At 43.2% G+C, this 13,540-nt stretch overlaps 1 protein-coding gene and 1 long non-coding RNA gene across 3 annotated transcripts in view; one reads left to right on the top strand and one right to left on the bottom strand.

The window, feature by feature from the left end:
• Positions 1-13,540, bottom strand: part of PBX3 (PBX homeobox 3) — a 155,717-nt gene that overhangs the window by 16,053 nt on the left and 126,124 nt on the right. For both annotated transcript variants that reach the window (XM_072123774.1, XM_072123775.1), the window contains exons 3-5: positions 9,031-9,272; positions 5,150-5,340; positions 2,353-2,488 (exon numbers count right to left, since the gene is read on the bottom strand). In XM_072123774.1, coding sequence (XP_071979875.1) covers positions 2,353-2,488; positions 5,150-5,340; positions 9,031-9,272 — 569 coding nt within the window. The remainder of the gene's footprint in view (positions 1-2,352; positions 2,489-5,149; positions 5,341-9,030; positions 9,273-13,540) is intronic.
• The window catches only part of LOC140076964 (uncharacterized), a 195,530-nt gene that overhangs the window by 157,852 nt on the left and 24,138 nt on the right, over positions 1-13,540 (top strand). The gene's annotated exons all lie outside the window — the stretch shown is intronic.

Genomic DNA, 13,540 nt, shown 5'->3' with positions numbered 1-13,540 from the left:
TCTCTGTATAAGGCGGCACCAGACTCCGGAATCACAGGAAACTGAGCGCAGAATTTCTCAGCCTCGGAGAGAATTTCGGGGCCTCTGATTATGTTCCCCTGTACAATGACCCCTAATATGTTAATATAATCTGCCAGGTAGACCGGTGCTCGCTCACTGCCCCCTGCAGTCACCCGGAGGGGTCTCTGCAACCGTTTGATCCCCCTTAATCTCATATATATAGGGTAGAAAACCCGGACATTGTATACTAAAGGATGTGACTGACGATCATTTGCTGTGCGGTGACTGCATATGTTCACATCGAGCAATGATCACCCGGAAAAGTAAATAATTGGTGGCGATTGTCGCCCTCTTTGTGCGCACTTTCTTTTAAGTGCAATTTCACTTTTTACAAAAATGAATAATGCAGATGATAATAGTAACCTTGATAATATACAGGAAGCCTTTTCCTATGGCTTTCTTTTTCCTCTCCCTTTCTATCTTATTTAAGCAGTTTGTGTAAATCTCAGCTTTCTGTCCTGGATCCACTGACAGCTCCTGATAAAGTGTCTGTAAAGTGATAGGTTATTAGACAGTCTCTGGATAGTCTAAACTTCTCAGAGAGCTGAATCATCAAGGGAAAAATTATCTAGCTATGGAAAGAGTTAATCTTTAGCCTCCTGTCCTTATCAATATATGCTGTGCGCAGGACTTCTGACACACTGCTCACTACAGGAGAAAGAAGGAGCAGAAAACAGAAGCTTACTTAATGAAGTACATTACAGAGTTTACCACCAGAGTACACCATCTGCACTCAATTCTGAAATTAAAAGAAGAAAAATTTACATTACTATTTTATTCTTAACCGGTTCCCCTCATTTAATGTGCTTTCTGCTGTTTTCTTTTTGCATGTACAGTAAGGCTACATTCACACTACCGCATTGGTGGACGTATATACAGCCGAAATACATCCCCCATTGACGGCACTGCGTGCACGGCGACCTACGGGAGCGGTACAGTGCCGCACAGGTGCGGCACCGTACCCCAGGAAGAGATAGGACATGTCCTAACTTCTCCGGTATTACGGCGCCGTGTGCCAACATCCCTGTGCAGAGGGTTGAACAGCGCTCACAAACCTCCTCTCCCCGCGCGCTGCCGTGTACCTGCCGTATTACGGTATGGCGGGCAACGGCAGTGTGCATGTAGCGATAAGACGATATTTTTTATGGCTTGATTATCTGTTTCAGTAAATACTTGTATCTCAATAAAACAGGGTTGGCTCCAGGTTTCAGTAGGCCCCTGGGCGGCAGAGCCTCACTGGGCCCCTTTGCAGTGAACTCACGTGGCGGCATTAAAAAGTCAGAAACTAAAACAGTCTCCTGTTCGCTAAAATATTCCCCAGTTTATAATCCCAAACAACCCCCCGATGGGTATTTTATCTAAGTCCCCTCACCCCCATGGATTCCTTATGTACAGCCTTACATGGGCCCCGGCACTTGCCAAGCTATGCCCAGTGCTGGCAGCGGCCCTGTATGTATGTATGTATGTATGTATGAAGATTTCCTACTGTGTGATGTCAATGTAAAGTTTTTTCATGAGCTCTTATTCTCCCACAGTAGTGATTATTCCATTGTCGGCAGATTATTTGTGAAAACAAGATATATATATACACACACTGAGCCTAAACTCCATGAATATGTTAATGTTATAAAATCGCTGCTTCTTTAGCTCTGGGAGATATATTGTCATTGTGTCACTATAACCCAATGTGTCATTTCAACACATACTGATAATCCATGAAGAAAAACTCCTTGGGTTAAAATGATGCAAACTCAAGCATCAGAAATAGACCCCCCGAAAGTGGGAATTGGAAATGAGCAGCCTCTCCGTCCTGTAGAAATGTGGCATATGCCAGGAACACTCCTGGAAATGTCAGATGTGACATATGAGACGTGACAGAGCCCACAGACACGGGGGCACTCGCTGGCAGAGACCCTCTGCAGCACTGGGCGCTGTGGCATTTAATAATATCTGTGTCCTTTCCTCTCGCTCGGAGATTGTAGATGGCCACCTCAGAAATGGGAACCCGAGAAGCGGCCGCACAATGGCTCTAATGACAGGAGGGAACAATTCTATTGTCTTAACCCAATTAAATGCCTAATGCACAGGGGTATAGTAATTCTAATTACTCGTAATGCATTAATTACACCTAATTAGACTAATTGCAATTAGTAGTAATTAATGAATCACACTTTTCTAAACCTCTTAGGTTTTTCTCATACATTTAGAAGAGAAAAAAGAATAAAATGAGCAAAAAAAAAAAAAAGTCAAATGTGCTGCGGCTTTGTGATGGATAAGTAGCCTGCGGCTCACCTGTGACACTGTGATACTGCACTTCTTCGCCAGCTCCTCTTTGGCTTCCTCGCTGGGGTAAGGGTTGCTGAGGTGGGAGTAGAAATACTCATTTAGGATCTCCGTCGCTTGTTTACTGAAGTTGCGTCTTTTTCTCCTGTAAGAGGAAGAACAATAAGGATGTGACACCAGGGCAGGACGGGTGTGAGGTCCTAACTTCATATCACATATATATATTATAAGTACAAAGTAGACACATTTATACTCCACACTAAGGCTACATTCAGACGAACGTATACGGCCGATATATACGTCCCCCTTAGACGGCAAAGGGCACACACATGCCACACGTGCGGCACCGTACCGCTCCGTACCCCGTAGAAAGGTAGGACATGTGCCATATAGCTCTATGGAGAGGGGCCGCCGTGCCGCTGTGTGCCCGCCGTGCTATGGTACGGTGGGCAACGGCCATCTGAATGTAGCCTAAGTCTGTATGCAGTAAGCTTCTGCAGGGATCCCAAAATCTCATTGATGAGATCAATATTAGGTTTTAGAATATTAAAAGCTTTCGCAGAGGATGGAGGATACATGTCCAACTGCAGGGACCACCAAGTACTAAGAGCTAAACGGAGCAATATATTTCCGTATCTATATTAACTATCTGCAACAGAAGATCGAGCAGCCTCCATTCATATAGGAAGGATACTTAATGAGCAGATCAGATACTTGGCGCCTATCCTACGGGTAAGTGTACATGAGAGAAGCCTATGAAAGTAGTGGGCGCTGCCTTAGTGCACACATTGTGTATGTTGTGTCTTTAGGACTTTGAGTTGCTTTCCTGTACTTGATGTAAGCATGGGAGGACTGCGGGATCCAGCTCCCAGCACAGATGGGTTCACACTCCGGCACTTATACATGTTTCATAGGATTCAGACAACCTCCCTGTGGGAAGCCTTGAAATGTGCAGGCCTCGGGGCGACTGTGCCATAAGGCATTCGGCAAACTGCCTGCCTGAGGCTGCTAGGATCTCATTGCTCTCATATTCTCCATGCTCCCTACACTGTACCATTCACTATCAGCATGATGGGTTGAGCAAAGAGTTAACACAACCCTTGCAAGTAACTTTCCGTGTTAAGCTTCACTTGCTAAGTTAAGAGATTCACGCAGCCGGAACGTTTTTCTGTGTAATTTTTATGTTATTTACTCGAGTGAGGAAGACGGTGAGATAAATTGCTACGTTTTTAGCGCTCAGGTTTCTGTGACACTTGGTAGGCCGGTAACCAGTGATGTGCTAATCCTATAGCAATACAATACGGGGCTGCCATTACTCCTACATACAGGCTGTCATTATAGCTCCCACTATAGCCCGGGTGTCACTCAGACTGCTGAACGCCGAGCTATGCAATAATACTAATCACTGCCATCATGGCTGCAGGGGAGCTCTCAAATGGGAACTGGTTAGGCCCACTACAGCCCGGCCGGCATCGCTGCAGATTATTCACAACAGAACAAACCCAATCCATGCTGTGACATCCGCAGAAGATCTTTGCTTAGATTATGTAGGAGCTAAGCACATTGTATATAGTGTCCTATCTGCAGGCAGCATGTTATAGAGCAGGAGGAGCTGAGCAGATTGTATATAGTGTCCTATCTGCAGGCAGCATGTTATAGAGCAGGAGGAGCTGAGCACATTGTATGTAGTGTCCTATCTGCAGGCAGCATGTTATAGAGCAGGAGGAGCTGAGCACATTGTATATAGTGTCCTATCTGCAGGCAGCATGTTATAGAGCAGGAGGAGCTGAGCACATTGTATATAGTGTCCTATCTGCAGGCAGCATGTTATAGAGCAGGAGGAGCTGAGCACATTGTATATAGTGTCCTATCTGCAGGCAGCATGTTATAGAGCAGGAGGAGCTGAGAAGATTGTACATAGTGTTCTATCTGCAGGCAGCATGTTATAGACCAGGAGGAGCTGAGCAGATAGTATATAGCGTCTTATCTCCAGGCAGCATGTTATAGAGCAGGAGGGGCTGAGCAGATTGTATATAGTGTCCTATCTGCAGGCAGCATGTTAAAAAGCAGGAGGAGCTGAGCAGATTATATATAATATATATGATTATATATGCTTCATGCATGTAGGACAATATATACAATCTGCTCAACTCATCCTGCTCTATAACATGCTGCCTGCAGATAGGACACTATATACAATCTGCTCAGCCCCTCCTGCTCTATAACATGCTGCCTGGAGATAAGACGCGCTATATACAATCTGCTCAGCTCCTTCTGCTGTATAACATGCTGCTTGCAGATAGGACACTATGTACAATCTGCTCAGCTCCTCTTGCTCTATCACATGCTGCCTGCAGATAGGACACTATATATAATATGCTCAGCTCAGTCTGCTCTATATGCTTCATGCATGTAGGACATTATATACAGTGTCCTATCTGCTAGTAGCATGTTATAGAGCAAGAGGAGCTGATCAATTTGGAAAAAAATGGTATAACTTGTTTGCTTATTTAAACAGACTGACTGAAACTTGTGTAAATTTGTGTCGTTCACCATGAACGCACTGGTCTCCTAGGCCCAGAAAGAGTTTTGAATTATAATAAAATATATTGACTATACACACAACTATGTACAATAATGTCAGCTCACCCTGCTGTATAACATGCTGCCAGTAAACAGGACAGCATGTTCATCATGACTTGTTCCCTTATTTGAAGGCTACATTGACTGTCACCAACACAGGCAACTTATATGACGGATCCTGCACCAGATCCCAGACTGACATAATCACTAGCTCCAGACCAACCTGGCATCGAGAAACCTCGACCTCAAGATCATGACGGCTTCACACGTGCTTTGTTTCAGTTGCATTTGGATGGAGCTGAACTTTCTGTGGATAATGCCCACCATCCTTTCAATCTCTTTGGGGGAGATGGGGCGCGTCCGGCTCTGCTCTCTCAGGAGGTTCATCACGTGGGTTGTGAATTCATTGCATGCCTAGCCAAAAAAATAATGGTAAAAGGCAAAACATTAACCAATGATTGTGCAGAGAGAAATTGAGCAAAGGAAAATGTACTAAAGATTTGTCCGGGACTAGAACAACTTGTGGCACATCTGTTCACGGACTGTTGTGCTGCGATACCACACACAACCTGAGGACATGTGTGGCGCTGTTTTTAAACCAGTCATGTTTTTCTAACTTAAAAATGATTTTTCCATCATCCTCCCTGGAATACCCCACCAGCAATGTGACTCCTCAGATGTTACACATCTATGGGAGTATAAGGAGACGCTTGATGTGCTGTGTAAGGAAATTACATAGTTAACAGAGCCCTGGCACACAGACCAGAGTAAGGGTAGGTGCTCATGGATGGTTAAACATCCACAATGGTGCACGCCTTCAGCGGAAGGTGAATTTGGGATAAACTGGCCTCAATAATGCTTCTTTGTACTCTGAGCATCCATCATCTGGTAAATGTGGAGGCAGTGAATATTGGATACTGTATAGACGAGCCCCCATCCTATGTCCACTCATGTGTGGGGAGCATGGTAAGTTTTCGATTTTGTTTTAGCGCCACCACAGGGCAAGTTAAGCATTACACTAATGTAACGGTCTTTGTGTATGTAATGCTGGACAAGGAAATGTTCGCCTTGTTTTTTTATTTATAAAGGAAATCTGCCACCAGAATGAAGGATTGTAAAACAAGTACACTTGCATAGTGTGTGCCCCCACTGACAGGATCATCTCTTCTTTTAGCTTCATTTGCCCTTGTTTTTAAGAAAAAAATTACTTTAGAAACCCCAGGGAGATGGCGACATATGAGGCTGAGGTCACATTTGGCGTAAACACGTTACAGAAACACATGCGTTTTACATGTTGCCATGCGTTTGCTTGGTTTGAAAGCATTTCTCTTCAGGGTTGGAAGTGTAAGCAGCTGTGTTATCATTTTCACAGCTGCTTACACTTCCAGCAATGAAGAAAAATTGCTTTCCAACCAGCCAATCGCATGGTAACATGTAAAACGCATCAGAAAACAAAAAAGCATCATAACGCCACATGTGACCACAGCCTTGAACGGCCTTGCTGCAATGTTTTTAAAAACTGATCTCAAATACCACGTTTGAACGCAGCCTTATAAGTAACCAATACATATCAATCAATAAAATGTGAATGCAAAAATGTATAAATAAAAAAAAAAAACTGCCCAAACTTTCAATGCCCAGCAGGTTTAGGTGCAAAATTTTAAACATTTAAAGCATGAGAAATGATTACAATTAACATGTGAAAATAGGGTACATGGGGGAGTGGGGGGGGGGGGGGACTTTGAACCAGGTGAGAGAGGAGAGAGAAAAGAAAGTCGCAAAATATAACGAACATCACAAGCAGACATAAACATACATGTCCCCTAATGTGTTGTACAGAATTGTTCAGGTTAAAAGATTTCCAAAATCTCCTCTAAACTGCCGGTTTTATTTTCTGTGCTGGATCTGCCATGCAGAGCAGATCTCTTCATCCCCAGGATGTCTTATTTCTGCAGTGGATACAGTCTGGATTCTTGAGAAGTTGCTAATAACTTTTAAAGATGTGAGGGAATCTGCATAGAAAATCCGCACTATAACTTGTGCAGAATTTCTGTGCATTATTTGATTGGGATCTGCAGTTTCCTTACATTATGTGGGGCTTACAGGGGTGTCCTGTGTATTCCAGGTCCAGGATTTAGGTTAATCTGGGGAAACCTGCATAGATAAATGTATCTGATGCACATAAACCTAGTGTTACCATCAGATAAAGAGTAGAAATCAATAGGATCCGACTGTACAGAAAGATGGCGATCCCCTCGTGCCTGCGGTGCGACGTGGGATTTCGGAAGTGAAATGTTTAGCGCGTATCGCTGGGAATAAGCGGGGATTTATTTCCTGAAATGCTTGCTGAACGTTATCTCCGCTTATTAAGGGAAGCCATGTATGAACTGAAAGGCTGATTAGCAATTTGGCACGAGCCCAGGGTTTGTGGGATTCACCCAGCATCCCTTTAAAGCACTAGTTCATACAAGATTAATTAGAACATCTCATTTATGTAGTATGCACTCTAGCTCATTACTCTAAGTAAAATTCGTTAAGTATTTACATTTAGATAATTAAAACCCGGGCCCGCCCTTAAGAAAGATGCATGCACTCCTGTGAAAGTGGTTTCGGTAGGGTTGTTACCTTGTTCTCTATTCCTGGAGGAGGGGAGTTACATTGGACATTACACGCCAGGCTTTTATCTAGGACTATATATATATATATATATATATATATATATATATATATATATATATATATATATATATATATATATATATATATGCGGATAACAGACTGACACATTTTTGCACGTTTCTCAGCTTCAAAGAGCACAATGCCGGTATATGAACTCATGAATGTGCTAATAATCCAGACACCTACTCATTTACTGGGGAGCCATCGCGCTAAGTACTTAACAGGTTTAGGATCTGCTAGTCATGTGCTCCGGGAAAATATCCAAATTACCCTAGCTTTTTTTTTTGCTGTTGCCATCTGAGAATTTTATTTTTTTCCATTTCATTGCATATCTTATATCCCCAAATGATGTCCTCTAAATCCGCAATTTGGGGTGAACTCAGGAGAGATTGATGTCTGCTACAGCCAGCTCTCCCAGATGTTCAGGGGCACCGGGGACCCTCACTACCAGCATTTTGCCTTCAGCAAAAACCAACTCTGAGTGCAGATCTGGAAAGGCGGCTCTCCAAAGTGTCATGTAAATTATGGCAGATGCGTATAAATATATACAATGATGTAGAGCATTCTGAAATCTTATATCCTATACTGCATATACTTACATGCATTGCCCCTGGACAAACTACATATTTATACATTGTATTCTACTGCAATTTCAGCAAATAAACCTATTCAGAAAGGTAATAATATGGCAAAAAGGGATTCTCCATTAAGGATGAACTCTTCTTAGGATGTGTCATCATTATCAGAATAATGGGGCTGGATACCAAACACCCTCTTTGATCAGTAGCCACGGTGCCACGCACTGGGATGGAAAGAGGCAGCTCCATACACTGTGCAGTGGCAGAGGCAGGTTACTGCAGCTCAGCTCCCATTCAATTGTAGGAAAAAACATCAATATTAAGGGTTTAGATAAGTTTTCTTTCTATTGCCTTAGAACTGTCCACAGCTTTGAGATCAGGCTTTAGGTAGTCACTTCAGATACCACTTTTAGCAACTATTTTAAGACAATCTGATCATGAAGGCTAGTTCTGGAGTCATTATGGAAAACCTGCGTGTTTTATTGGCTCAATCCAACCAAAATACTGAAATTTTTTTCTTGTATCATAAAATATTAATTATAAAATGTGATTGTCTATTGTTAAATATGGGTTTCTATGATATCCTTACGATAGCTTATCAATATTACATCAGCATCTCATGTTCACTGCTTCTATTCAAGTGAAGGGGCAATATCCAACTCTGCCACTGTACAATGTACGGCGCTGTGCTTGATAAACAGTGAATATGAAAGTTCAGCAGAACGGATCTGATATTGAGGACATCTCTTTAGAATAGGTCATCAATATCACAATCCAGAAAACTGTTGCATACATGTCTGTACTTCCCTCTGACTCCCGCAGTATAGGATTCTAGTTCTGACAGTACCTGCTCATATTTCTCCAGTTCTGTGTGGTAAATCTGTCGGATCTGGCTGAGTTTTGCTCGGTAGTCGGAATGTTCTATTGAATTGTCTGAGGATCCGCCAGACGCCGCTGCGGCCGCAGCCGCTGCTGCTGCTCCACCTCCTTTCTCAGGTCCAGATACACCTTCTGCCAGCAACATGTTGTCCAGTCTCATGAGCTGTGGGTCTGGGGGATCTTCTTCTTGTGCCCCTCGGATGCTGAGACCTTTGGTTTAAAGGAAAAGATGACATTAGTAGGAGGCATTTCTTTGGATGAAAGACAATACATTTGTATACAGGAGGTGAGACAGAAAAATGTAAATGTATTTATTGGGTGCACATAGTAATGGATTGTATAGCGGTGATGGTATGCAGGGTCCACCTGACCATCCACAGCCCCTGCTGCATAACAATCCATGCTGTCCGCACCTCCCGTGGGAGGAATCATAAATCCTAACCTCAAGTCTCGGGCTAATCGATAGGCGTTAGCGGCTCCCTCTTCTGCTATACACATACTTCTTTTAAATCAATCTCTAATTTCAGTATAACCCCATAACTCTGCAATCTACCAATACTCAACAAGTCAATGAACCTCCACCAGAAAAGTGGTCAAATCACAATTCACTCCAAAAGGGTGGAGAGAACCAGAACCAGAAATGGGCTTGATTATGTTGGTTTATAGTAATACTTCTGACTCGGAGAAGGAAGAAGTGGCAATACGCAGGTTCACACTGGGTACTGGAGAGGTGGCGTCACCCCATGCGGTGCACATCAGGAACAAATGATATCAATGGACCTATTCGTTATTGTCAGTCTTGTCACGTATCACATACTATATTTTCAGGCAATTTAGCCTATGATTCCTTACATCCACCCTATTTCCTACTTGTAAGTGCAATCATTCATTGCTTTGTATTAGTATTGATAGGGTCACTGGCCAAGAAACAGGGAATTCTTCTGAAGAACCGCAGGGAAAACATCTACTGGATAAACATGGAGCGTTCAAAACGTCTCAAATCAGCTTTTTCATTAAAGTTGCAGGAGGACAGAAGGGGGAAGGCCGTCCCAGAACAATTAACCTCCTTATATCTGTTTAGATCAAGATATAGAGTTGTGCTGGATTCCCCTGGAGCTGTATAACTTATGCGAACTGCTGCAGCGACTTCCATCCTGTTATTTATGTTCACGTTTCATACAATTCAAAGTGGACATAAAACATGAAAATATTTTTTAAAAATTCCAAAAACACAAGTGAGGACAACTGGCTCACAACAGCTAAAAACCTAAAGAAACCCACAAACCCTACACGGATCTTTGGGTCTTGTGTAGACACCAGAAGTGTCAGTTTAACAAATGAATCCTTTTGCGCCAATAAAATAAAACTACAGTATTTTTCAGACTATAAGACGCACCGGAGTATAAGGCGCACCATCAATAAATGGCGGCTAAAACGTCTAGGTTCATATATAAGGCGCACCGGATTATAAGGCGCACCGGATTATAATGATGAATGACCAGCAGGTGGCAGACCTGTGCACAGTTCGAGGCAGCTGTTGTCTGTCAGTAGGGTTCATATATAAGGCGCACTGGACTATAAGGCGCACATTTGATTTCTGAGAAAATCAAAGGATTTTTTGTGCACCTTTATAATCCGAAAAATGAAGCTGTGAGGGTAAAATGTAACCTTCTGCCACTAGAGTTCTGACAATTTGCTGGCTGCTATAATGCCTCTGCATGGTACACTGCTTTATCATTAAATAACGTTAGAGGGACTGCTAAAAAAATTTAGTGACCGTTGAAGCATTGGAGGAGATGTAATGGTAATTACATTGGTTTTCAACCAGATTTAATCTTGTTGCCCACAAGCTGACTGGGAAACTTGCTCCTTGCGCTTGTAGGGTTTCCTGGACTGAATGGGGATGATGATTTGAGTTCAGTTATTTGAGGTACTGACTTGCTTGGGGGCTACCTGCTTTAAGATTGCCAAAAAATTGCCTAACATTTCAAGTAAATTTACTTGATTGGGCCTTGTTTTGACCTGAGCCATTACCATCTATTTCGTATGCCTTGATTCCTGCATAAGACCTTATTGATGGTATGTTCTATGTATGGTTTGCCCCTGTATAGATAGTGGGCCCAAGGAACCCCAATGGACGTCTACCCCAATTCTAGAATGAGCAGATACTAACAAGGCATAGAAATGAGTATCACTGGTTCTGACATGTAATAATATAAGATACTTGATACCATTCCAGGCTTCTTTTATGACTCATTACAGTAGAGAAATGAATGAGATAAGGTAAGCGGTGTTCCCCCAATGCAGCATGCACATAGAATAATTATCTCCCATATACCTGCGTTGTGTTCTCTTATACTATCACTCCCTAAATGTACCAGATTCGGCTGTACGATAATCAGTTTGGGATCCAGGACGGCACAAATGTTAGTGAGTAATTGACAGTAATGTTTTGTGTAGCGCTGGCAATCTCTTTGTCACAGATCATAGGAAAGGTGGAATTCGCATCAGTCGCCGAGTATCTTTCAGCAAATCTTAATTAAGTATTTTGCAGCATGCAAACACCTGCCTCCCCTGTCTATTTAATAGATAAAAGGGCCTGAATGGGAGGGATCGCTTCCAGACCAAATAATAAAAGCTGAGGTCAGCCGGAATATTAACCTCTCAGTAATCCCCGCTCCCTCTCCGGTGAAGCTGGAGTAAACGTCCACACCGGGTGCCTCCTGATTGCGGGGTATGGCCAAATGTAATAATCTCCGGCTTTTTCAGCAGCTCATTAAGGGTTCATTAATATATGGGCGATGCTTCTGAATTATAAATAAAGAGATTAGCCCCCTGCAGAGTGCGGACTGCCGGCTCGCCTCTCACCATCACAACAATATTGTGCTTCACCATCAGCCGGCTCACCTGGGAAGGTAAGGTGCACACGTAGGGCATCACAACCAAATCCTTCCGATGAGCCTGAACTAAAAGAGGAGATGAACCTAATCCCAGAAATGTAGAAAAATATTAGATGAGCATTGGGACTTATTGTAAAATCCGTGTCAAGACCATGACCAGACTCACAGATCATGGGGGCCATTTATCAGGGCCAGAGCCTCTTGATGTACCCGTGCTGTGGAGGCGGAGGAGGACATCATGCACTGTCACACCATGTGCAAGATGAAATCTCCCCCCATGACTTTATAGGTTTTTTTTCCCCGATGCCCCACTCATTGCAAGCAGGTTGTGATGCGTTGTTGCAGTTTATTACTAGGTTTGTGCCAATGGAAAGGAGTGGCGCAGTTTTGGCATAAAAAAAGCGAGTTATTCTCGCTCTTTGATTAGTTTGTCATTTCTTTCCATTGTGCTATAGTTCTTTGGAGTGACTCCACGGTGTAAGAAAAGCCTTCAGTCTCTGGGATCCCCACCGGTCCTAAGGGTAATGAGCACAAGATGATAACATATTCCAACACATCTCAATTTTCCCAACACATCTCCTCCTCAAGAAAGGAAACCATCTCAATAACCACCAGCATTGGTCTGCAGCTCCAGCTGGTAAATTATTCTCCGTCAGAGTGGAAAAACATAGACCCTAGTAGTCTCCAAATTGGGTTGCCTTCTACAGGACGACTGGAGTACTAGAGCCTGAAGCCACCAGAGGATCCTCTAGTACTATGATACTAGAGAACTGCTGTTTCTGAATTTGTCAGTCTTATAAGTCATCCGACCATTACTGATATGAGGTATTTTCATATGTTGGACTCCTCTGGCACATACTGTGGTTATGAAGAAGATACAACACACGTTTGGGCAGGAGTCAGAGATGATTGTATGACCACCATACACCAGAAGATCACAGTCGGATGACGATATTCTCCCGTCAGAGAGATCAAATGTTTACAAATCGGTCAACTAATGAACCCCTAGTAGTTCCGGCATCGTAGCCTTTGGCGATGTAGGGGTTATCCAGCTGTACACGATTCCTGTGTCAGGTATATTAAATATAACACCGCAGCGCTCTGCACATTTCCACGCCAAGCCGCTTGTCACTTTCGCTTCAGTCATTCTGTATTGAGGAAAAATGCAGCGGTGGGAATTTTACAAGGAGCTGCTCAGTTAAATGGACATAAATCACAGGTTTCATTCAAAGCGAATAATCACTGGCCATAAAGAGCTACTTGTCTCTTACTATATATTACCGGAACTTTCCGCCAGCAATAATGCAGCCATTCATGGTGAGGGGGAAACACAGCCAGGCATTAAGGGCTGACATGTAATCCTGTTAGGGGCCTGACGTGCCGAGTGGGGCTGACATTTTTATCATGTGTCTGCTTCAATTTGGGAAACCAAGGAGAGAGGGGAAGAAAATGATTACTTGGCTTCTCTCTATGCGGTTTGGTGCGAATCTTCCTCCGTACGGTGATTGCATGGAAGACAGAAGAAAAGATGTACGATGAAGGATGTATTCCATCAGACCTATGGCTGCTACTTGCCAA

This window comes from Engystomops pustulosus, chromosome 9 (genome assembly GCF_040894005.1).
Source record: "Engystomops pustulosus chromosome 9, aEngPut4.maternal, whole genome shotgun sequence".
NCBI lineage: Eukaryota > Metazoa > Chordata > Amphibia > Anura > Leptodactylidae > Engystomops > Engystomops pustulosus.
This window is presented reverse-complemented; position numbering and strand designations above follow the sequence as displayed.